At 44.6% G+C, this 26,392-nt stretch overlaps 1 protein-coding gene across 13 annotated transcripts in view; it reads left to right on the forward strand.

The window, feature by feature from the left end:
• The window catches only part of FRYL (FRY like transcription coactivator), a 394,573-nt gene that overhangs the window by 62,924 nt on the left and 305,257 nt on the right, over window positions 1-26,392 (forward strand). For 9 of the 13 annotated variants that reach the window (XM_034771646.1, XM_034771647.1, XM_034771658.1 and 6 more), the window contains exon 1: window positions 4,267-4,566. The exons of 3 other annotated variants lie outside the window; for them this stretch is intronic. In XM_034771646.1, the coding sequence (XP_034627537.1) occupies window positions 4,368-4,566 (199 nt within the window). In that variant the 5' untranslated portion in view covers window positions 4,267-4,367. Of the gene's footprint in view, window positions 1-4,266; window positions 4,567-26,392 lie in introns of those variants that run through there. One more of the 13 variants, XM_034771650.1, reaches the window with a different exon arrangement.

Raw genomic sequence — 26,392 nt, forward strand, 5'->3', positions numbered from 1 at the left:
ACATCCTCTGTCACTAGGTTGCCTCCCCCATTCAGTAAGGGGTCCACACTTTCCCTAACCTTCTTCTTGTTGCTAACATACCTGAAGAAACCCTTCTTGTTACTCTTAACATCTCTTGCCAGCTGCAACTCCAAGTGTGATTTGGCCTTCCTGATATCATTCCTGCATGCCTGAGCAATATTTTTATACTCCTCCCTGGTCATTTGTCCAATCTTCCACTTCTTGTGCATAGACAGTTAACTGGTTTGCACTGTGGGGGTTCCAAATTGTATTGGGGCCATTGATGGGACCCCAGTGCCGATTTTTTGCTCCCAACAACAGGCCTCAGAGTTGATCAATAGAAAGGTTTATTTCTCCATGGTGCTCCGAGGGCTAGTTGAATACTGTGGAAGGTATTTTATATGAGATAATCTGGAAAGGTCCACAACTCCAGAAATCTCTAGACTCTTTTTTCTGCAATGGCAAATGAAACTTTGGTACCTGTGGTATCAATGGACATTGGTGGCGCTCGCATTCTACCACTCATTCTGGGAAACATAGCTTACCCTCTCCATCTTTGGCTTATGAAGCCCTTTAAGGGACATGTGGGTAGGAGATAAGAACAGTTTAACTATATCGAGTATTTGTAGAATGACTGAGGAATGTGCATTTGGAAGATGGATAGGTTAGATGGAGGATCCTGATGTCGAGGGTGGAGGCTGATTAAAAACATCTTACTGTTGTGATATCTGTTTGCTGTGTTTTGCACAACCTTTTTTGAAGGCAAGGGAGAGACCCAAATGGATGGAGGGAGTGGTTTGACAGACTTGGTGGACATTTTGAACAGCTGGATTGGAAGCTCCTATGAAATGATGCAGCTACATAGGAGCACAGAGTGAGGGTGCATTGCACTCATACTTTGTGTAGGTGTCACTAGTAAAGAGTATAAGGAATTTTATGACCATTACTGAACATGTTGTCTTGTGTACATGTTCTGATGCAAGTGTACCTAAGGTGTGTGATCATGCATTTATTGAAAATTCAGGGTGGTATGTGTGAATTGTCATATAATGATTGTAACTTTTTTTTCCTTTGTGCATTGTGGATGTTGTGACAGTTCAGTGGTGCTGCACAATTCAGTGAATGGGGAAAGACTCAGAACCATGAACGTAAACATATTTTCAAAACTTTAGCATGAATTAATACACCAAGTTGAATGCTCTGAGCTTGTGAGCAGTAAAAACTGCATTCAGAATTCATAAAGCTGTTCAGTGTTTGAATGCTTCAAAGTCATGTGCTCCAGGAGGGTTGTTAGCCTCTCAATCTTCCCCAGCAGCAGTCTGTGACGTGCTAGCCATTTCCTTGTCGTCATCGTCCTCCTTCTCTCTTTCTCTCTCTCTCTCTCTCTCTCTTTCTCTCTTCCTTATGCCAGAGCTATGGGGAAAAAGAAAAAAACAAGTTATTGTCCAGTTGGTAGTCTCTATTCCAACACTTTTATAAAATACAGTAGAACCTCAGAGTTATGAACTGACCAGTCAACCACGCCCCTCATTTAGAACTGGAAGTATTCAATCAGGCAACAGCAGAGACCAAAAAAAAAAAGCAAATACAGTACAGCATAAAGTACTAAAAAAGGGAAAGCAGCGTTTTTCTTCTGCATAGTAAAGTCTCAAAGCTGTATTGAGTCAATGTTCAGTTGTAAACTTTTGAAAGAACAACCATAACATTTTGTTCAGAGTTACGAACATTTCAGAGTTACAACCTCCATTCCCGAGGTGTTCATAACTTTGAGGTTCTACGTTATTGCTTTTTCCTGAAGTTGAAAAGCCTTACAATTTCTTTCTTTATAGAAATGTCTGTGTAACACAATTTGGGGGGTGCAATTCATGCTCATTCAAAGCTGAGGGCATAATGAAACAAGATCCAGAAACGACTCTTTTTTTCTTCTTTTCTGTATATACCGCTATAATAAAAATGCCTTTCTTCAAATAGTCATCTTGTTAGCCCACATGGTGCTTCAATGCTATTTGTGTTCACATATCTATAGAAGTAAAGATATGGAGATTTTGCTGTCAGTTGATAGTGGGTGGAAGGAAGAAAGAAGGTACACCAATTTAACAGCATCCTTATGATACCTGAAACAAAGTTGTTCAGTGACCTCCCTCAGCCCTTCTAGAGTACAGTTCTGTTGTAATGCAACATTCCATAGTTACTGGAACTGGTCCCCTCAACAGTTTGGGTCTCTGCCTATGGTTCAGGTTGATCATTTGGCTGTGTTTCAGGGTCCTCCTGGATTGCCATGATGGTGTCTGCCCTGGGGTTCACCAGGTTGATGAGATCCTGGTTTGAAGGAGTCCACAACTGAGGTTGAGTGGTACGATTCCCAGCAAACATTGTCTGCTGGTACTGTGCAGGTCTTATAGTACTTCATAGTCATATACCCCAGCTGGAGCTCCTTTGCCTTACTGTGACACTGGAGAGTGTCCTGGTAGTGCTCTTATCCTACATATGTTGTGATAGCTGCTTGTAGACCTGTGCTAAGTGACTACCTGATCACACTCCTCTGCATTGAAGTCCAGCATCTCAGCATGAGGCCACAGGGAAGCATGAGGCATGATCAATAATTGCGAGTATGACACAGATTTGGGAACTCCACATGAGCTGGAATCCCAAAAGGCAGAACCTGGATGTTTGCCAGCATTTAAATGGGGGAGGTGACATCCAGTCAGGATGACCCCAGAGCAGTAGAGGGCATGCAAGTAAACCGGATGACCCAAGCCAGCAAAGCAACGTGGGATACCAGTAGACAGACATGGCAAATGCACATCAGTTGTTTTGAGAAGGGGATGCGTGTGCGCCTACTTTGCTGCAGATAAATTCCCATGTCTCTGTAAACTCACTTTTTCAAGTGGCTTTAATAAAGTGCACTAAAACATCAGATGATTTTATAAAAAAAAAAAAACCCACCTTTTGTGGACACAAGGCAATTTAATGTGAAATAACTCAGGTTAACCTGCAACAGATTCCAAGGGTACGTCTTCACTACCTGCCGTATTGGCGTGTAGCAATCGATTTATTTGGGATTGATATATCGCGCTTACCGTTGACTCCGGAACTCCACCAGAGTGAGCGGCAGTAGCACAGTTGACGGGGGAGCTGCGGCTGTCGATCCCGCGCTGTGTGGACCCCAGGTAATTCGATCCAAGATGCTTCGACTTCAGCTACGCTATTTGCGTAGCTGAAGTTGCGTATCTTGGATCGATTTCCCCCCCGCCCCAGTGTAGACCAGCCCCAAGTGTAAGTAAGCCCTTAGTTTTAGTCACTTTATAACATCTGTATAATCGGTCATTACATTGTGAACCCATAACTCAATATTTTACGTAGGCTATTCTGTATGTTTTAGTATGTCTGAATTTATGTAAGAACTAGATTTCAAGATGAACTTGAGAGAAAAGTTTTTTAAAAGAAAATATATTCTAAAATAGCTTTGTGTACTTAAAAATAGAACTTTCATGGGCTGGATAATTTTGTTAATCACGCTTTGAAAATATAACTTAGATCCTGAGCTGCTGTTATCAGGAAAATAAGCTTCTACCAGTGTCTAGTCTGATCATTAATAGACATTCCAAACAAGGGGTAATGTACAAATAATTCCTGACTGCTGTGACATTTTCTTCATAGTCACAGATGGGGTAAGAAACTACTTCACTAGTATATTTATAGATCTCTAATTTTAGTTTTAAATGGTTGGTTTATTTATGTCTTTAATTATTTGCTGATTTTATTCCCCAAATATAAAAAGTGTGGAAGAAAGACAGATTTTTCTGTGCATTAGCATAATAAAATATTAATGTACAGTAAGAAGCTATACAAGAATGTAACTGGTTCAAAACATTGAATATTGGAGCTGTTAGAAACTCTGTTTGTAAAGCTGGGGAATGAACTTTCTAAATGATAAGTGTTATCTGTGAATGCAGATGTATACTCCTCCCTGTGCACTTAATTGAAATGAAGAGCCAATTAAATTTCAAAAATAAATTTATATATATATATATATAATATTTTATCACACTTTTTTGTTTAAAATCATCATACTGCTAAATTTATTACTTTGTGTTGTGCGGCAGTTGATCAGTACATGTATATTCCAGTAACTTAATGGCTTATTTGGTTTTGTTATCAGTCTGTACAGTAAACGGCTTTGAAATCAGCCTCCCAACAGCTGACCTGCTGGTGTTTGGCACCACCCAGGTTTAGCATGACTTCACTATGTAAAGTAGCTCGAGCAGTCCACCTTACTGATTCTTCAAGGAAGTTTGTATAGGCACCTGGGTGTGTGTTTTGTGCAGCTAGTTTAATCAGGGTTGGGAAAGTAGACGGAACAAAAAATGGAGTTTTTAAAAAAAGTTGTTCCTGCTGTCATTTCTGGAGATGTGGTGCTGGATATTGGAAGTACTATTGAAAGCTCCCCCAGGCTATTGAAGATGAGACGCGTCAGCCTGCTTTCATTAGGACAGACCATAGATGAAGAAGATGAGACAAATTTCTCACATTCAAATTACAGCATGTATCCACATCATCAACTCGGTAAAGTAAAACTTCAGTAACCTGTTGTAAACTTTTTCTCTGATCAAAACTGTTTTAATTGATTAGTCTGAATTGTTGTTGAGTATTAGAAAAGGCTTTCTTCAGAAAGCAATTATGATTATGGATTTTTTTCTTCAGTTTTAAAGTTATCTACAATTTAAAAAGTGTTTGAACCATTTGTTAATATTTTGTGAAATTGCTTTAAAATAATCTCATAATTAAGGGTATGTTTGTATATTACACATGCATATATGCATATTATTTTAATTTAAGATGAACATCCATTTTCAAAATAAGGTTTTGGATCAGAAAATGTGGCCCTGATCCTGCATTGGAAGATGCACAGGCTTCCATGGACTTCAGTGGGGCTCTGTGTGGATTCAGGGATCAGTTCATATGGTTCTCAGTGCAGGATTGGGGCTGCTGTCCTTATACCATCTTTGGAAACTTCAGTAGCATGAAAACACAAGAGCAGAAGTCTCTCCCAAGCCATTCCTTTTTAAAAATCTTATTTTTTTTTAATGTTTTTACATGAATAGTGTATGTAGTATTCCAAATTTCTTAAAATCATAAATAGTAATTTACAGCATACTGATTTTCCTGTTGTGCATAGAAAGGGGTATTTAATTATATACTGTAGAGTTCAATATTTCCTTTACATCCTTTAAAAAGGCTGAACAAATTACTTTCATAAAGCTAAAAAGATTTTCCACATCACACACGCAACATGTTGATCAGTGTTTAAATATTTTATTTATTATGCTTTTTAAAAAAGAGGTTCAATTAATTTACTTAACTTTTTCAAACAGTTTCAGAAGGGTGTGTGGTGGAAGGTCCAGTTTTGCTTTGGGTGGAAATTTAGGGGCTTGATGACGTGCTCTCTAAAGCCCTAAATGGTCTAGAACCCTGCTGGTTATCACTGATTCAACTTCTCCCCCAGGCTCTGTCATGGCTGTTTCAATCAGCTGGAATGCTCTCTGCTGTTCATCCCCAGGGCTGAATTTCCAGGTGTGGCAGTACCCTCTGACTGCAGGGTCCTCAGCTCTGAAATTCACCCCCTTTTTGTGTGGTCGTCCCCTCCTCCCCGAGCCTTTCTGACATAGTGTAAAATGCTGGTTTGGCTTTTTTTAAAGTCAGGTTATCTTGTATTGGAAACACAGGAAACAATTTTGTTTTTGTTGGCCAAATTGTTAAAGTGTATAATACATTTGAATATACTGCTTGCTGTACATGTAACCTCACCAGCCATTGATAGCTCATTGCAGAGTAAAAATCTCTTTGGACTCCTGTTGCCAGCGTGCTCAAAGCTCTAGCCAAACTTCATCATCTAGCTTCTGTGAAAGGATGACTCATTATTAGTTAAGTTCTACTTCGAATGCTGATCCTGTGGGTATTCACTGTGGGTGTGCATGTGCTCCATGTTCCTAGGACCAGAAATTATAGCAGCATTTATTGGTCCATGTCTGGGCCCTTCATTTCCTGGAGCTATCAACTGAGGGCATAAAGGGTGGCACGGGCTGATCGCCTCTCCAGTTCCTTTCTATTGCTTGCAGTTGGGGATGGAATCCTTCTGTGTCTAGTCTTCTAGCTTTTACCTGTATGTATTTTGTAAATAGTTTTTTATTAGCTATATTGATAGTAGTGAGTTTGTGATTAGTAGGGATCAAGGATTCTCCCCTGTTGTTCCCCCACTGTTTGGGGCACTTAGTATGCCCAAGGCTTCTAGCCCAGCCTGGCTTGCCCTCGGGTCGTCCTGGTTAGTGATCAGCACAAGAGCTGCCTGTATTACCTTGGGAAATAACAGATTCCATCAAAGTGAGAGATCTGTCACTCCTTTCCCCTTTGCACTAGGCAGTCTCATAAATTTCAGACTCCACAGCACTTGATGGAACTCTCCATGAGGCCCCTGTCTGACCTTGGACCCTCCCACTCTCTGCCTCATTGTCTGGAGCCTCAGGGTAGTGCTTATGCAACACCAACATCTTCCAGCTTGTGTCGTCTAGATCCAAGACTCCATGAAATGGAGACATGAAGCGGGTAAGGAGAATCACCCTCCTAAAAAGAGAGAGAGTTTACTTTTTAAGACGTCAAAGAAAAAGATTGTCCGTTCCTCTCCTGCAGTAGCAGTTGAGACTCCATGCCCTGGAGTGTTGTGTCCAGAGCTCATGGGGAACTCAGACTGGCACTGACTAGCAGGAGTTCCAGTGTTCTGAAGCCATCCACTAAGGCTTTCTCATTGGTGGTCCAGGCTGCATCTGAAAGGGCTAGACAGAAACATCCCTGGTCTACTCCTATGAATAAAAAGGGCAAACACTTGGATCTGTTTGGGAGAAAGGTCCTTTTCATCATCTAGTCTCTTGTGCAGATAGCCCAAACGGCTAAATAAGATTTCCTGAACTACGCCAAGTTTGTGGAATTTACTGACAACCTTCTGCAGCAGGACAGAGCTTGTTTCCAAGGTCTGATAGACAAAGACAAATTGATAGTCAAGACCACTCTTCAGTCCGCAGTTGATGCTACTGATACCTCCTTTACAGCTATGGCTACTTTAACAGAGCTAATTTCACAAAACTAAAAACAATTATGACCAAATTAGCTGGGAGGAAGAATTTAATCAGAAAAATGTGTATGATGATTGGGAAATATTTAGGAACACCTTACTAGATGCCAAAAAGCCACAATCCAACAATTGAGGAAGAAGGCTGTGGAGGTTTAAAAACGACTACCTGGTTTATAGGGGAAGTGTGAGGGCAGCAATAAAATAAAATAAAAAATATAAAATATATATAGCAAATGTAAGACAGGGGAAGTTGATAGTAATGAATATAAATCAGAAATTAAGAATTATAATAAATTTGATAAGGGAAGCCAAGGGACACAAGGATAAATCTATGTCTAGCAGAGTTAAGGGACTGTAAGAAAGAGTTGTTTTTTAAAAAAAAAGAATCCTGACAATGGTGGTGGTCCATTGCTAGATGGAAATGGTAGAATTGTCAATAATAATATAGAAAAGGCAGTGGTGTTCAATAAATATTTCTGTTCTGTATTTGGGGGAAAAAATAAGTGATGCAATCTCTTCATATAGTGACAGCACTCCTTCTATTCCACTTGTATTTTAGACTTTAAAGTCAGAAGAGATCATCATGATCATCTAGTTTGACCTCCTGCATATTGCAGGCCACAGAACCTCACCCACCCACTCCTGTCCTCGACCCATAAGCTCTGGCTGAATTACTGAAGTCCTTAAATCATGGTTTAAAGACTTCAAGTCACAGAGAATCCACCATTTACACTAGTTTAAACCTGCAAGTGCCCCGTGCTGCAGAGGAAGGCGAAAAACCCTCAGGGTCTCTGTCAATCTGAGCTGGGGGGAAATTCCTTCCCGACCCCCAATATGATGATCAATTAGACTCTGAGCATGTGGGCAAGACCCATCAGCCAGACACCTGGGAAAGAATTCTCTGTAGTAACTCAGAGCCCTCCACATTTAGTGTCCCATCACTGGCTGTTGGAGATTGGCTACATGCCATGGTAGGCAGACTCATCATACCATCCCCTCCATAAATTTTATCAAGCTCAGTCTTGAAGCCAGTTAGGTTTTTTGCCCCCCACTGCTTCCCTTGGAAGGCTGTTCCAGAACTTTACTCCTCTGATGATTAGAAACCTTTGCCTAATTTCAAGCCTAAATTTGCTGATGGCCAGTTTATATCCATTTGTTCTTGTATCCATGTTCGCACTTAACTTAAATCGCTCTTCTCCCTCCCTGGTATTTATCCCTCTAATGTATTTATAGAGGGCAATCATATCTCCCCATAGCCTTCTTTTGGTTAGGCTAAAGAAGCAAAGCTCTTTGAATCTCCTCTCATAAAGTAAGTTTTCCGTTTCTCGGACCATTCTAGTAGCTCTTCTCTGCATCTGTTCCAGTTTGAATTCATCTTTCTTAAACATGGGAGACCAGAATTGCATACAGTACTCCAGATGAGGTCTCACCAGTTCATTGTATAATGGTACTGACACTTCCCTGTCTCGCTTGATGCATACTAGGATTGCATTAGCTTTTTTCACAGCCGCATCACATAGTCATCTTGTAATCAACCAAAGACACCTAAGTCTTTTTCTTCCTCTGTCACTTCCAACTGATACGTCCCCAGTTTATATTAAAAAAATCTTCTTGTTAGTCCCTAAATGTATGACCTTGCCCTTTGAACTATTACATTTCATCCTATTGCTATAACTCCAGTTTACAAGGTCATCCTTGATCATCTTGTATGATATTCCGGTCCTCATCCTATTGGCAATACCTCCCAACTTTGTGTCATCCACAAATTTTATTAGCACACTCCCAATTTTTGTGCCAATGTCAGTAATAAAAATGTTAAATAAGATTGGTCCCAAGACCAATCCCTGTGGAACTCCACTAGTAACCTCCTCCAGCCTGACAGTTCACCTTTCTGTGTGACCCATTATAGTCTCCCCATTAACCAGTTCCTTATCCACCTTTCAATTCTCATATTAATCCCCATCTTTTCCAATTTAATAATTTCCCAGGTAGAACTGTATTGAATGCTTTACTGAAATGCAGGTAGATTAGAGCTACTGCTTTCCTTTGCCTGGAGAATGTTAAAAAGGCACTAAACTTAAACATTTTTAAACCAGCAGGTCCATATAACTTGCATCCAAGAGTTTTAAAAGAGCTGTCTGAGGGATTTGCTGCACCCTTAATATTGATATTCAATAAGTCTTTGAACACTTGGGAAGTTCCAGAAGACTGAAAGAAAGCTAATGCTGTGCAATTTTTAAAATGGGTAAACCAGCAACGCAGGTAATTATAGACCTGTCAGCCTGACATTAATCCTTGGCAAGACAATAGAGTGGCTGACAAGGGGAATTGATTAATAAAGAACCTAAAGGAGGGTAATGTAATTAATGCAAATCCATATGGTTTTATGGAAAATAGATTCTGTCAAACCAACTGGATATCTTTTTTTGATGAGATTACAAGTTTGGTTGGTAAAGTTAAGCGTGTTGATGTAATACGCGTAGACTTATATAAGGCACTTGACTTGGTACCACATGACATTTTGTTTAAAAAAACAAAAAACAAACAAACCTAAAGTCTTATAAAATTTAACACTGCACACATTAAATAGATTAAAAACTGGCTAACTGGTAGGTCTCAAACTGTAATGATAAACAGTGAATTGTCATTGAGTGGCTCTGTTTCCAGTGGAAACCTGCTGGGATCGGTTTTTGGTCCTATGCTTTATCAATGACCCGGAAGAAAACATAAAATCATCACTGATAAGGTTGGCCAATGACACACAAATTAAGGGAGTGGTAAATAATGAAAAAGAGGAGTACTGACTCAGAGTGATCTAGATTGCTTTGCTTTGTAAACTGGGTGCAAGCAAACAATATGCATTTTAATCCAGCTAAATGTAAATGTATACATCTGGAAACAAAGAATGTAGGTCATGCTTACAGGATGGGGGATTCTATCCTGGGAAGCAGTGACTCTGAAAAAAGATTAGGGGATTGTGGGGGACAGTTAGCTGAATGTGAACTCCGATTGTGACGCTGTGGCCAAAAGAGCGAATAACAATTCTGGGATGAATAAACGGGGGAATCTCAAGTTGGAGTAGAGAGGTTATTTTACCTTGGTATTTTGCACTGATGCAACCACTGCTGGAATACTGTGTCCAGTTCTGGTGCTCACAGTTCAAGAAGGATGTTGATAAATTGGAGAAGGTTCAGAGAAGAGCCATGAGAATGATTAAAGGATTAGAAAACGTCCCTTATAGTGGTAGACTCAAGGAGCTCAATCTGTTTAGCTCAGGGGTGGGCAAACTATGTCCCACAGGCTGGATCTGGCCCGTCAGGGCTTTGGATCCAGCCCGCGGCGGCGCCGGCACCATGTCACAGCAGCCTGCGGCGGGGGGGTACAGGGCTCTGTGCGTTGCCCTTGTCTCCAGGCACCACCTCCCGCAGCTCCCATTGCCTGGGAACGGGCAGCTGCGGCCAATGGGAGCTTCGGGGGAGGTACCTGTAGCGGCGGCAAGGGCAGTGCATGCAGAGCTCTCCGCCCCCCTCCCCCAGGGACTGCAGCGCTTCCTGGAGCAGCGCGGGGCCGGGGACAGGGCAGGCGTGCAGGGAGCCTGCCCTGGCCCCGGTGCATGCCGCTGCCACCCCGGAGCCACTTGAGGTTAGCGGGGCTGGAGCCTGAACCCCTCCTGTACCCTGCCCCTCAACTCCCTGCTCTAAGTCCCCTGCCTACACCTCGCACCCCAACTCCCTGCCCTGAGCCCCCTCGTACATCCCACACCCCTCCTGCACCCCAACCCCCTTCCCTGAGCCCCCTCATGCACCCTGCACCACTCTTCTGCCCCAATCCCTTGCCCTGAGCACCTTCCTGCACACCGCACCCCCTCCCACACCCCACACTCCCTCCCACACCCCAACCCCCTGCTCCACCCCTGCATACTATTTCCCCACCCAGATGTGGCCCTCGGCCCAAAAAGTTTGCCCACCCCTGGTTTAGCTTAACAAAGAGACGGTTAAGAGGTGACTTGATTGTAGTCTATAAATACCTACCTGGGTAACAAATATTTAATAATGGGTTCTTTGCTATAGCTGAGAAAGGTGGAACAAGATCCAACAGGTTAAAGATGAAGCTAGACAAATTCAGACTGGAAATAAGGCGTAAATTTTTAATAGTGAGACTGATTTTACCCTTGGAACAATTTACAGTGGAGCAGAGTGGATTCTCCATCTCTAACTATTTTTAAATCAAGGTGGCATGTTTTTCTAGGAGATATGCTCTAGGAATTATTTTGGGCAAGGTCTTTGGCCTGTGCTATACAGGAGATCAGAGTAGATGTACACAATGGTCCTTTTTGTCCTTAGAGTGTTATTAGTATAAAGTTAATCAAAATGTTTATTTTATCTTATGTCTTAAAATAAGCTTCAAATCAACAGCTTGTGAATCTTAGTAAAAAAGGATGACACTGGTTCTAGAATGGAAAAGTACTACTGTTGAACCAGCTGGAAAGGAAATCCTTCAGGTACAAGTCTACTGTAGCAAAAATGGAGAGGCCTTTGTTTAACCTTGTATTTGATGTACTATTGGTGGTTGAGCAATTCAGGATAACAAAGCATACAAAACTCTAATCCTGCCGTTGAAGATTAATTCTCTGTTCTGACTCATTAAATGCCTGCCAACTGGCTGTCATTAGAAGTAATTTCCTCAAATCAGTGTTACATGACTATTATCCTAGAAAAGTGTGATGTCATCATTTACAAAATGCAGATTTGCAGACTGTTCTGGGATCATGCTTTTAACAGTAGCGGATAGCAGCTGAATCCTATTTAAATTATCTGCTTATTTCTATTTTTGTATCCTGGTAATGGAATGAGGTGCTCTTATGGAACAGAGCAATGTACTACTGCATTACCAATGAGGAATGCATTAGAAGGCAGGTGTCTTCAAAACAGGTAATTAAAGCAATCAATAAAATAGGCACATAAGCCTTAGGAAAGTGTTTATCAATGTCAGCAGATATTGAGCAATATAAGAATAAATGTAATAAAGCTGTTCAAAATTTGAATATTTTTTTTAAACAGTGAGGTTGCCTATGCTACATGACTGGCTGAATTGTATGTCGATTGAAATAAAAGTTTCCAGTTGTTGTTGTTCCTATTTAAAAAATATAGTTGATGTTTTAAGAAGAATAGCTTATAAATGAATGTAAATTCAGGTGAAACACTGAGTTTGTCAAGTTTAACTGTTAAAAGGTGCATAATTCAATAACAGTAGTTTTCTGACAGTAACGCTAAAGATGGAAGAGAAGAATTATGTGAACCTAAAATATTTGCTTTATGTGGAATTAATGGAGGTAAACTGATAATTTTATTTTTAGGATTAAAATACAGCAACTATACATTTCCTTTAAATTAATATAAGTAACATTTTGCTGCTTGATTTAAGGCAGAAGCCAAAGCCTTACAGAAGAATGCTTTATAGATAAAGTGGATGTTGTGCTTAATGGATATTTTCCCTGAGTGTACGCTAGAAATAGTCTTGTATACCCGTTTTAGATTTATAAAGCTAGTAGGATGACCGTAGTAAAAAAAAAAAAAAAAAATACCTGCCTGGCAGGAGCTCGCAGCCCCGCCGCCCAGAGCGCTGGTAGCATAGTGAACTGAGGCTGTGGGAGAGTTGGGACAGCAAGGGAGGGGCAGGGAGCTCAAGGGCTGGCCAGGACCATCCTGTGTGCCAGATGTGGCCCGCGGGCTGTAGTTTGCCCACCTTTGGTTTATATAGTTGTTACTAATACTTTAATTTTCTGAAATACTTAATGTGATGAACTGTGTGTGTGTGTGAGGCATAAAGCTTTTACAAATGTTATTCAGTGAATACGGTTCAGTTAAATTTATAATTTATTTAGGAGCTGTGTGCTCAGTGCTGTACAAGACCGTCCCTTTCTCAAAGAGATTACAGTGTAGAAGGTAGATACAGAAAAATGAGATGCACTGAGAAACTCAGAGGGAAAATTTACCTTTGATTAATAACCTATATCTTTATAGATGAATTGTTTAATTTTCCTCTCCTTTCTCTGAATATCTCTGGATCTCCCTTTCCTCTTTTCCCATAATTGCACTAGGCCAGCTTGCCTAGTGCAATTAGGGCCGACAGGGGGCGAAAGCCGGTACAAATTACTGGGGTCCGGCGGTCCGGAAGGGGGCCCAGCTTCTCCCCCCCCGTCCCCCGTTGGCCCTGTTTAGCCAGTCCGCCCTTGCTGGGGGGGCCCGAAAGATTTTTTTTTTTTTTTTTCCACCGGGGCCCGAACCCGCTCTCGGCGGCCCTGAGTGCAATGACAATAGACAATCAGACATATAGTGTGCAAAACGTGCAGTTATAGCAGCAGACCTGTCCTTCAGTTACATTGCGAGGCAGGGGACTTCATATAATGGGACAGTTTTAAAAAACTGAGATCTGTATAAATCAAATATATAATGACTATACTAGAGATTTTGAATTTATTCATATGGAACTCTCATTACTCAAGTATGTCCACATTACTTCTGTATATGAATGTTGTCTCCTTTTATGAACATAAATCCCATTTCTCCACAAGCAGTTCTGCTAAGATGAGATGAATATGTTCCTTGGTAGTAAACCATTAGTTAATAGAGTTCTGGTTACCCTTATGGTGCTAAGGTGGCTACGCAAGTTCTGTATTTAAAGGTGGTAAATATGAGTTCTAAATGAGTAATCCATTTGGGGAGAATGAAAGGAGGCCCTTCAGTAATTCCATTTTTCTTCTTTTGAGATACCAAGAGGTGGTAATGAGTATTTATTCTTCCTTTCCAAGGGCTGTCACATGTGAGTTCTGTCTTGTCACTCCTCCTTTTCAGTTAGTATTTATAGGGGGAATAATGAAATGCTTTGACTTGCAGTATTGCCAATAAGCTTAGACAAAGAAAAACATCCAAACGCTGGTGCATGCTGGCTTGCAGTACAGTCCAGGTAAAATAAATGATGCTTGTAGGTAAGGTATGTATCTAAAATAGAGATACCAAACTTATTCTGAGGAGAGGGATGAATTCAATTTTTAATTGTGCTCTAAGGGTTGGAGAAGCTTATGCTTCCAATGGGTTTATATCGGGGTGGGCAAACTTTTTAGCCTGAGGGCCACGTTGGGGTTCCAAAACAGTATGGAGGGCAGGTGTAGTGTATTAAATTGCTCCCCGTAGGAATGTGCTACTTACGGCTGCCAGTCCTGGTGCTCTGAGCGGCATGGTAAAGGGGCGGGGAGTGGGGGCTTAGATAAGGGGCAGAGGGTTCCCAGGCGGCGTCGGGGTGTGGATAGGGGTCGGGGCAGTCAGGGGACAGGGAGCAGGGTGGTTGGATGGGGGTGGAGTCCTGGGGGGCGGTTAGGGGTGGGGGATCCCAGGAGGGGCCAGTCATGGGACAAGGAGCAGGGGGTGGATGGATCGGGGGTTCTGAGGGGGGCAGTCAAGGGAAAGAAAGTGGGAGGGGGGCGATGGGGGCGGGGGCCAGGCTGTTTGGGGGAGTGTAGTGTATTAAATTGTTCCCTGTAGGAATGTGCTACTTATGGTGTACTACTTACAGCTGCCAGTCCTGGTGCTCCGTAAGTAGCACGTTCCTACAGGGCGCAATTTAATACACTACACCCAGCGGCTCTCGCAGCCGCACTGCCTGGCAGGAGCTCGCAGCCCCGCCGCCCAGAGCGCTGGTAGCATAGTGAACTGAGGCTGTGGGAGAGTTGGGACAGCAAGGGAGGGTCAGGGAGCTCAAGGGCTGGCCAGGACCATCCTGTGTGCTGGATGTGGCCCGCGGGCTGTAGTTTGCCCACCTTTGGTTTATATAGTTGTTACTAATGATGGTGGAGTTACACCGGTAACATAGAGGAGGTGCATAGGTAACACAGAGCACCTAGTTGGGCCTGCAGAACCTTTCTGCACTGGGGGGAAGGAGACCAAAGCCCTGAGGTAAGTGGGGAAATGGAATACCGGGAAGAAGCACGAGCTGGAGAGTGCAAGAGGGGAGGACTCCTGTCTCAGACTGAGAAAGTGGGACAATCAGCGAGTTATCTTAAGTGCCTATACACAAATGCAAGAAGCCTGGGAAACAAGCAGGGAGAACTGGAAGTCCTGGCACAGTCAAGGAACTATGATGTGATTGGAATAACAGAGACTTGGTGGGATAACTCACATGACTGGAGTACTGTCCTTCCTGAACAGTTTATATCCATCCATGACAGACAGGGCAGAAAAGGTGGGGGAGTTGCATTGTATGTAAGAGAGGAGTATGACTGCTCAGAGCTCTGGTATGAAACTGCAGAAAAACCCGAGAGTCTCTGGATTAAGTTTAGAAGTGTGAGTAACAAGGGTGATGTCGTGGTGCTATAGACCACCAGAGCAGGTGGATGAGTTGGACGAGGCTTTCTTCCAGCAACTAGCAGAAGTTACTAGATCGCAGGCCCTGGTTCTCGTGGGAGACTTTAATCACCCTGATATCTGCTGCGAGAGCAATAAAGCGGTGCACAGACAATCCAGGAAGTTTTTGGAAAGTGTAGGGGACAATTTCCTGGTGCAAGTGCTGGAGGAACCAACTAGGGGCAGAGCTCTTCTAGACCTGCTGCTCACAAACCAGGAAGAATTAGTAGGGGAAGCAAAAGTGGATGGGAACCTGGGAGGCAGTGACCATGAGATGGTTGAGTTCAGGATCCTGGCACAAGGAAGAAAGGAGAGCAGCAGAATATGGACCCTGGACTTCAGAAAAGCAGACTTTGACTCCCTCAGCGAACTGATGGGCAGGATCCCCTGGGAGATTAACATGAGGGGGAAAGAAGTCCAAGAGAGCTGGCTGTATTTTAAAGAATCCTTATTGAGGTTGCAGGAAAAAAGAAAGAATGTGTAGAAAGAATAGTAAATATGGCAGGCGGCCAGCTTAGCTTAACAGTGAAATCGTTGTTGATCTTAAATGCAAAAAAGAAGCTTACAAGAAGTGGAAGAGTGGACAAATGACCAGGGAGGAGTATAAAAATATTGCTCAGGCATGCAGGAGTGAAATCAGGAAGGCCAAATCACACTTGGAGTTGTAGCTAGCAAGAGCTGTTAAGAGTAACAAGAAGGGTTTCTTCAGGTATGTTAGCAACAGGAAGAAAGTCAAGGAAAATGTGGGACCCTTACTGAATGTGGGAGGCAACTTAGTGACAGAGGATGTGGAAAAAACTAATGTACTCACTGCTTTTTTTGCCTCTGTCTTCACAAACACGGTCAGCTCCCAGACTGCTGCACTGGGCAGCACAGTATGGGGAGAAGTTGACTAGCCCTCTGTGAAGAAAGAAGTGGTTCGGGACCATTTAGAAAAACTGGACAAGCACAAGTCCATGGGGCCGGATGCGCTGCATCCGAGGGTGCTAAAGGAGTTGGCGGATGAGATTGCAGAGCCATTGGCCATTATCTTTGAAAACTCATGGCGATCGGGGGAGGTCCCCGATGACTGGAAAAAGGCTAATGTAGTGCCCATCTTTAAAAAAGGGAAGAAGGAGGATCCGGGGAACTACAGGCCAGTCAGCTTCACCTCAATTCCTGGAAAAATCATGGAGCAGGTCCTCAAGGAATCAATTCTGAAGCACTTTGAGGAGAGAAAAGTGATTAGGAACAGTCAGCATGGATTCACCAAGGGCAAGTCATGCCTGACTAACCTAATTGCCTTCTATGAGGCGATAACTGGGTCTGTGATGAGGGGAAAGCAGTGGACGTATTATTCCTTGACTTTAGCAAAGGTTTTGATACGGTGTCCCACAGTATTCTTGCCGGCAAGTTAAAGAAGTATGGGCTGAATGAATGGAGTAGAAGGTGGATAGAAAGCTGGCTAGATCGTCGGGCTCAACAGGTAGTGATCAATGGCTCCATGTCTAGTTGGCAGCCGGTTTCAAGCGGAGTGCCCCAAGGGTCAGTCCTGGGGCCGGTTTTGTTTAATATCTTCATTAATGATCTGGAGGATAGTGTGGACTGCACTCTCAGCAAGTTTGCAGATGACACTAAATTGGGAGGAATGGTAGATACGCTGGAGGGTAGGGATAGGATACAGAGGGACCTAGACAAATTAAAGGATTGGGCCAAAAGAAACCTGATGAGGTTCAACAAGGACAAGTGCAGAGTCCTGCACTTAGGACGGAAGAATCCCATTCACTGCTACAGACTAGGGACCGAATGGCTAGGAAGCAGTTCTGCAGAAAAGGACCTAGGGGTTACAGTGGACGAGAAGCTGGATATGAGTCAGCAGTGTGCCCTTGTTGCCAAGAAGGCTAACGGCATTTTGGGCTGTATAAGTAGGAGCATTGCCAGCAGATCGAGGGACATGATCATTCCCCTCTATTCAACATTGGTGAGGCCTCATCTGGAGTACTGTGTCCAGTTTTGGGCCCCTCATTATAAGAAAGATGTGGAAAAATTGGAAAGAGTCCAGCGGAAATGATTAGGGGGCTGGAGCAGATGAGGAGAGGCTGAGGGAACTGTGATTGTTTAGTCTGCAGAACAGGAGAATAAGGGGGGATTTGATAGCTGCTTTCAACTATCTGAAAGGGGGTTCCAAAGAAGATGGATCTAGACTGTTCTCAGTGGTACCAGATGACAGAACAAGGAGTAATGGTCTCAAGTTGCAGTGGGAGAGGTTTAGGTTGGATATTAGGGAAAAACTTTTTCACTAAGAGGGTGGTGAAGCACTAGAATGGGTTACCTAGGGAGGTGGTGGAATCTCCTTCCTTAGAGGTTTTTAAGGTCAGGCTTGACAAAGCCCTGGCTGGGATGATTTAGTTGGGAATTGGTCCTGCTTTGAGCAGAGGGTTGGACTAGATGACCTCCTGAGGTCCTTTCCAACCCTGATATTCTATGATTGTATGATTCTTACTAATGATGGTAAGAGATGAAAAGAGCAGAGCTTGACTATTGGAACCCAGGGGAAATTTGTGGGACTGGCAGTTTTAAATTTTTTTAAATTTAAACTGTTTGACAAAAAAATCAGCCACCTACAATTAATATGGAACTCCATAAGACCACTTCTACAGAGACACTTTTCAGAACTGCACTTTAAGCTTCAAGCTGTAGAGAAGTCTGATGTTTTGAGTGTGTGACAAAATACAACCGTTGGCGCATAACACCAGTCCTCAAGTCTGTACTGCTTTGTTAACTTCCAAGGGGAGTTCATGGTGCTAGTTATTTTCTAGAAAGGAGTAATGATCTGAGATCATCTCTCCCTATGTCTTGTCACTGGAGTTATCTTCTTCTTTAGTAATATTTGGTCAGTTTTGGGGTTTAAATGGTCTACAGAAGGTAGAAGAGCATTTTCAGCACAAGACCAGTACCTCTGTAACTTGCTCTTGTGGCTTGTAAAAGTCTGTGTTTTGACTTGCTTCAGGGTGCAAAGCAGGTGGCCATCCCACTTCAGATCATTTGAGCATGCAATGAGGCTCTGCCTGCCAGAAACCCATGAAATTGCTGAGAGGAATCCAACCTGCTGGATGCCTGGGTATTTTAAGTTTCTGGAGTCTGAACAAAGTTCAGCTTCACCCCCTATTGCTTAAACACACTTTCTCCCAGAACTCCATCTCAATTTATGAGCCTTCTTGTTTACTGTATAACTCTCTCAGGATACATGTGATAGTTGTGAGGCATATAACATACACAGACACTTTGCCCAGAGTATGCTATATTATTCCTCTTTTTTCCTTAACAGAAAGCACAAGGGAATACAGAACATATACGATATAACAAACAACCTAAATGCCTTTCCCTTGGGAATCCTTGAGGAGCCATCAGTGTTCATGAAGGTTGGCAAGGTTGCCTGCCTCATGCCGGCCCCAACATTTTGGGTTGCTTCTCCTTCAGGGAGTCTTCTTCCCCAACTTGCTTTCTCTGTCCTTTACTGTCCATGCTCTTCCTGTCTTCTGACAAGAACTTTCCGTGTGTCTCTCTGAGGCTTCCTGTGAATCATTATTTAAACCCCAGGCTTTCTTTGGTCTCTGTATGTGGTAGCAGAGATACAGTGCAAGGGTATAAATGAGAATAATACTTTGCACCTACCTTTATATAGTGCTTTCTCTCGGACAGATCTCCAAGTATTAAATTTATTAAGCCACACAACACCTTTTAGGTAAGTAGCAGTATATTAATTGTATAGGTGGATAAATTGAACCAAAATGAGAGTGAATCAGTAGCAAGGTTAATAACAGAATGTCAGGAATTCTGATATCCAAGTCCTTCTCTAACAAGTAAATCATGAAGGCTAGGAGGAATGAGAACTCTAGAGAGTAAGAAAAATGTGGAGTAAGACCAAAAGTAGCTAGTAAATGTTGACCTATGTAGAAGAGAAAAGTAACAAATGCCTCAGTAATGAGACTTCTCTCACATTCTGTATGGGGGTAGGGGGCATGAGCAACACATTTTTTAAAAACCATGTGCTATACTGGTGTTGGGATCTAACTGACCCTGTGTTTAGACAATGAAAATAGATAGCAACTGCAACAATAAAGGGCACAAATGCAACAAAGTGGCAATAAAATTACTACTACTTTGAACAAATGGAGCAAGTAGGAGACATGTTCTGTACATACAAAGCTTTTACACTCTGCACATTTTTAATATTTTTGTGTCTCATTCTATAGAACAGATGTAACATCTTTCCTGTTTGTTAGGCTCTGGGTCAGTACTCAACACACTAGATCAGGGGTAGGCAACCTATAGTATGCATGCCAAAGGTGGCGCACACACTGATTTTCAGTGGCACTCACACTGCCCGGGTCCTGGCCAGCAGTCCAGAGGGATCTGCATTTTTATTTAATTTTAATTGAAGCTTCTTAAACATTTTAAAAACCTTATTTACTTTATATACAACAATAGTTTAGTTATATATTATAGACTTATAGAAAGAGACCTTCTAAAAACATTAAAATGTATTACTGGCACACGAAACCTTAAATTAGAGTGAATAAATGAAGACTCGGCACACCACTTCTGAAAGGTTGCTGACCCCTGCACTAGATGCTGCTTCCCTAGAAGCCTCAGGCAAAGCTGCAATGTTCCTTTCCTGCACCAATGGTTTCAAAATTACTGTAGCCAGCTGTCTGAGAAACATCCGTCTCTTACTCAGAGATTTATTATGCCATACACAATTCAACTAAATCTCAACAATGTATGCATTCATACATGTGGTGTTCAAGGTGTTTGCAAAAACCACCATCAGCCGGCATTTGCCCATCCATTTTGTGGATACTGTCTGGTCGTGAGTGTCCACGCTTCTTTTTGTTTTGTTCTAAAAATGAATGATATCTGATTTTACTTCAGTCCCAGATGTGGAAGCGTCTGAGTGCTTAGACGACAGCAGTATTACTGTTTCCCCATTTTTGGATACATAACAAGGGTCATAATTTTCCTGGAAGCCAAACAAACTGGAGTGGACTGGTCTTTGCTGGGTGCGGAGAAACTGAGCAGGAATTTCAGTCGTGTTCCTTCTCATTGTGCCAACCAAAGTAAGACTTTTTTTGGGAGTAAGTTCCTTGCAAATCCAACACTAGTGGGGGAAAAAAATTGTCTATTGTGGTATTTCTCCCTGTTCCCTCTAAAATGTGCCAATTTGTTAACCACATTTCTCACCAGACTTCTTGTTACTGCTGCATTTCCCTCTCTGACAGTGTATTTTTTCAGCATTTAAAACATGAGACGTTGTAGAGTCACAGCATAGCCAGAATTTAATGTTTTACCTGGCTGGTTTTAAAGGCATATACTTCCTGACAGGGCAGCAATTACAGAAAGCAACCAGCTGTTTGTCAGTGGTGACCCTTTCATAGGGCAGAGTACCAGGAAACAAACCCTATATCTCTGAAATAGGAGAAAGTTTGGTACTCTTGTTTTGACTTCTGTGTCTCTCTGTTGTTGAAGCACAGGACCCTTTTTATGGTTTTAAATAGACGGAGTGAGATGCTGGCTCTGAATACCAGCCTTCCATGGTCTTTTGCCACAGTTCCTGTGTTTCTCTGCTAAATTTATAAACACCTTCTCACATAAGCAGTCTCAGTATGATGACCACCCATTGTGAACTGGGTGGGTCAGTCCCAAAATGCACGTTCCAGTCCCAGTCCTGGGCTGAATGACTCCGTGACAGCATTTGTCCTAGATTCCCTGTGGTGCCACTTGGCGCCTGCCTAAGGCTCAGGGGCAGTGCCAACCTCCTCCGGGAGGAGGGAGAGGTGCTGAGGTGGTCTTCAGTGCCTCCCCTTGCCATGAGTCCCTGCTCCCTACTTCTCCTCTCCCCCCTGAAGTCCCACTCCCTGGCCAGGCCAAAAGCTGGAGCCTGGCAGTAAGAGCTGCCCAGGGAGGCTGGGCTGATGTGGGGAACCCTGGACTTCAACCTGCCCTAGGCAGTGTGCCCTAGAGGGCATGGAAACAGGGTGGGGGCTGCTCTCTGGCCCCCTGACCCCCACCCAGGGCAGGTGGAGGGTCTGGCATTCCCCACGGCAGCCTTGGCTCCCTGGGCAGCTCTTACCACAGCCCAGCTCCAGCTTCTGGCCTGGCCAGGGGGTGGACCTTGGGGGGAAGAGGAGGTGCAGGGTGTGCAGCCTCGGGGGAAGAGGAGCGGTAGGGGCTTGGGGGAAGAGGAGGAACAGGGGCAGGGGTCCTGCATGTGTCACGCTTTTGACTTTTTAAAAGGTGGTCGCCCTAAGTCCCAAGTAGGCACAAAGTTCTGTCTCAAGCACTGGTTGCCAAGTATTCCCAAGCAACTCAGCCCCATACTTGTTAGAGTACTTGAGAATGAAATCTAACTGCAAGCAAGAGAATAGTGTCCCTGACGCATTGTATGGAGTACATGATCAGTCCTGGAGCTGGAGTCAGGATGATTCAGGTGTAGGTTTTGCTGGTGTCTGCTGCTGTCATTCCCCATTTTTCATCTTGGTTATTGGACAGCTAAAAGTTGGCAGATACATCCTCACTTTCCTGCACAAGCAGTATCATTGGAGTCACTTTCCTCAGTGATTTAATCTTTCACTGCTTCCGTATCACCACACTGTGCCACAAGAGCAGGCTCCCAGTCAGAATCATTGCTGCTAAACTGCAGTATCAGAATCATCAGTGTCCTCTGGGAAAATTCTCAGGAGCTCTTCATGAGATCCAGCTTTTGCCATCTTGTCTCACTCACAGGAGGAAAATACAGCCAGTGGACTGTTGAAACACAGCTCTACTATTGATGGTAACAGGGCAAGAGAAGTTAAACTGAAACTGCTTCTGTCAACAGTCTTTTCCCCGGCAACAGTGAGTCTTTTCCTGAGCCACAACATCTGTCAAGTGTAGGCTTGCCAGAAAATGTGTCTGACAGTTGTGGCATACCCAGAAATTCTTCCTAGCATATATAGGCTTCCCTGAAAATCAATTTGACAATGTTGTCTACAAAGAAATTCAATTTGCTGGACAATTGTGAAGATACATAAGGCAAATGTTATCTGGGTCTATCAGACCCCCAGGACCCTTTGGGTGCCTTTTTTGAAAAACAAAACCCACTGAAACTATGATAAAAACAAATGCTGAAAGGTTCATATAATTATATTGTAACTGCTGCCTCAAAATAAAAATACTCTGATCCTGGAATACCTACATAATTAATTTTAGGGTCTTAACTGATCCAAATGCCTTTTGAATGACTTTTTTTTTTTTTTTTTTTTTTTTTTGCTACACTAAAACCACAACAGTTATGCAGACAATGCTAACAGGTTGTCCTCGTCATAGTCTGAGAATATTTAAAGAAAGAAGAGGCACTAGTTCGCCTATCATGTTTTATTTAAATCTTTGTACTTGTTTGGGGTCTAAGACAGTCCCAAAGACTTTCGATGTGTAGTACTTTTATTTTCCCAATGGATTTAACATTGAGTGTTCTAAATTACCCCATTACCTTTTTTAGTAATTTTTTTTTTTTTTGCGCTACACAAACCCACAACCAAGTAGGATGATAAAACCAGTGGAGAAAGATTGACCTCATCCTGTTCTGATAATACTTAATGTATGAAGAGAAAGAAGTTTTTTGTCATGAAATTTTTTGTTTACATTTTTGTGTAAGTTGAGGTCGCATAGGCCCCAGGACATTAGGAGGGTTAAGTTCTTCTTCGAGTGCTTGCTCATATCCATTCCATTAGGTGTGTGCGCGCCGCGTGCACGATCGTCGGAAGATTTTCTACCCTAGCAACACCGGCGGGTCGGCTGTGGAGCCCCCTAGAGTGGCGCCTTCATGGCGCTGAATATATACCCCAGCCGACCCGGCGCCCCCTCAGTTCCTTCTTACCGCCCCTGACGGTCGTTGGAACTGTGGAGCGCGGCATAGCTGTCCTCCACTCTCCCTAGCTTTGTTCTTGTTCATAGTTGTAGTTATAGTTATAGTTATAGTTCTAAAGTTGTAGTTAAATAGTTAGTAGTTTCAAGTTGTTTTAGTTGTTATAATAGTCCAGGGGACTAAGGGGGTCGTCTCCCCCTTTCTCCCCCGGCCGCGGGCTCGGGCTCATGCCCAAAGCTCCCGGCTTCAAGCAGTGCGCCTCCTGCGCTAAACCTATGCCCACGAGCGACCCGCACGACTCCTGTCTGAAGTGCCTGGGAGAGTCCCATCAAACAGATAAGTGCAAGATCTGTAAGGCCTTCAGACCCAGGACCAAGAAGGAGCGGGACTTTCGGCTCCGGCAACTCTTGATGGAAGCGGCACTTAGTCCAGACGCTCCATCTACAAGTCAGGCCCCGGCACCCAGCGCCTCGGTGCGCAGTGCTCCGGCGGCACCGGCCACGACGACCACGCGAGTGGTGTCGGACAAGCCGCCCCGGCACCGGACCTCGTCGGCACCGCAAGCGCAGCAAGTGCCTCGACGCCGGTCATTATCCCCGGGGCATAAAAAAGCCCATAAGACGGGGACCTCTGCGCCGAAGACGCCGGCTCCCCCAGTGCCGGGGGTAGAGCCGCGTCCGCCGGTGGAGCACCGGAAACAGGTGCCTCCAGCACCGTCGACTCCGGCACCGAGGCCGTCGAGTCCGGTGCAGATAGCGTCTCCAGCGAGGTCACCGATCGCCGGCACCGCGTAGAGATAGATCTCCGGACCGGCACCGTGCGGCACCGCAGACCGCGGGAATCGCCTCGACGCTCTCGGCACCGCCGTGGCCATCGAGATCGGTATCCCACTCATCGGAGGACCTCTCGAGATCGGCATATCCCCCTCAAGGGTAAGCCGAGGAACAGGACTTGGGCCATTGGCGGGAGATGGCAGAGGACCATTCTCATGGCCCATCTCATTGGTCATTCTGGACCCCGTGGGCGTACCATCAGGAGCAAGGGGCTCCAATACCCTCGACCTCTCGCTCGGGTCATTCCGTTAGAAGGGCCCCGGAGTCCACAATCTCTCGGCCTCCGCTAGGGGACATGGAGGCTTCCGTGTCCGTACCGCCTGACGCCCTGGACCCAGGCGCAGGTGACGCTCCGGCCCAGGAACAGGAAGACCAGGACCAGCCCTTGGATCCCGTTCCACCGGAGGCATCTTCCTCTTCTTCGCCGGACGAGGCAGTGGCGGGCACATCGTGCACGGGCCCACCTCCAATAGATCTTCGGGCTCACCAGGATCTTCTGCGCAGGATGGCCCGTAATATGGACCTGCAGGCGGAGGAGGTAGTGGAGGTGCACGACCCGATAGTGAATATCCTCAGAGCGGATGCCCCATCGAGGGTAGCGTTACCCCTGATCCGCACGATACAAAACAATGCGGATACGATATGGCAAACTCCTGCCTCTATTCCACCCACAGCGAGAGGGGTGGAACGGAAATACTTTGTCCCGTCGAAGGACTACGGGTACTTGTATACCCACCCCCAACCGTGTTCACTGGTGGTGGCATCAGTGAACGCACGAGAGCGCCACGGCCAGCAGGCTGCAGCGCCAAAATCAAAAGAGGCCAAACGGCTCGATTTGTTTGGCCGTAAGGTTTATTCAGCCGGAGGGCTGCAACTTAGAGCGGCAAACCAACAGGCACTGCTGAGCCGCTACAATTTTAACTCCTGGAACTCCATGGGGAAGTTTAAGGAGTTGATTCCCCAGGAGTCCAGGGAAGAGTTTGGAGCCATGGTAGAGGAGGGTAAGAAGGTGGCTCTTCAGGGACCCTTCTCACGAGCAACTTCTTATACAGGAGGTCTCTACGCTCCTGGCCATGGGGGCCATAGAGGAGGTTCCGATAGAGTTAAAGGGCAGGGGATTTTACTCCCGTTATTTCCTGATCCCCAAGTCCAAAGGAGGTCTACGGCCCATCTTGGACTTGCGCGGACTCAACAAATTCGTAGTAAAGTTGAAGTTCCGCATGGTCTCTTTGGGGGCCATTATCCCTTCCCTCGATCCTGGAGACTGGTTCGCCGCCCTCGACATGAAAGACGCATACTTTCACATCTCAATTTACCCACCTCACAGACGCTTCCTGCGATTCGTGGTAAACACGGTGCACTACCAATTTGCAGTCCTTCCCTTCGGCCTATCCTCGGCCCCAAGAGTGTTCACGAAATGTATGGCTGTCGTGGCAGCGTACCTTCGTCGGCAAGGGATACAGGTGTTCCCGTACCTAGACGACTGGCTGGTGCGCGGTCGCACCAAGGAGCAAGTTCAAGCTCACGTCCACAGAATAGTGCACACATTCAACGAGTTGGGCATCCTACTCAACAAAGACAAATCCACTCTAGAACCTACCCAGAGAATAGAATTCATCGGCGCAGTTCTAGACTCCAGACGTGCACAAGCCATCCTGCCACACAACCGCTTTGGCACCATCACGAACCTCATTCAAGGGCTCAAGGCCTTCCCAACTACCACGGTGAGGTCGTGCCTTACCCTGCTGGGTCACATGGCTTCCTGCACGTACGTAACCAGGCATGCCAGACTTCGGCTTCGCCCACTTCAAACCTGGGTGTCATCAATATACCGTCCACATCGGGACAGCCTGAACATGGTGGTCACGATCCCGAACTCGGTCCTGGCCTCCCTCACCTGGTGGCTAGATCACAATGTGGTCTGCGAGGGGATGCCATTTCACGCCCCACAACCCTCTCTGCACCTGGTCACAGACGCGTCATCTCTGGGTTGGGGCGCCCATCTCAACGAACACCATACCCAAGGCCTGTGGACTGCATCCAAGTTAGCCCTGCACATCAATGTTCGGGAACTGATGGCGGTGCGCCTGGCGTGCCAGGCATTCCTCAATCTCCTACGTGGCCGCTGTGTGTTAGTTCTCATCGACAA

This window comes from Trachemys scripta, chromosome 5 (assembly GCF_013100865.1).
Source record: "Trachemys scripta elegans isolate TJP31775 chromosome 5, CAS_Tse_1.0, whole genome shotgun sequence".
Taxonomy (NCBI): Eukaryota; Metazoa; Chordata; order Testudines; family Emydidae; genus Trachemys; species Trachemys scripta.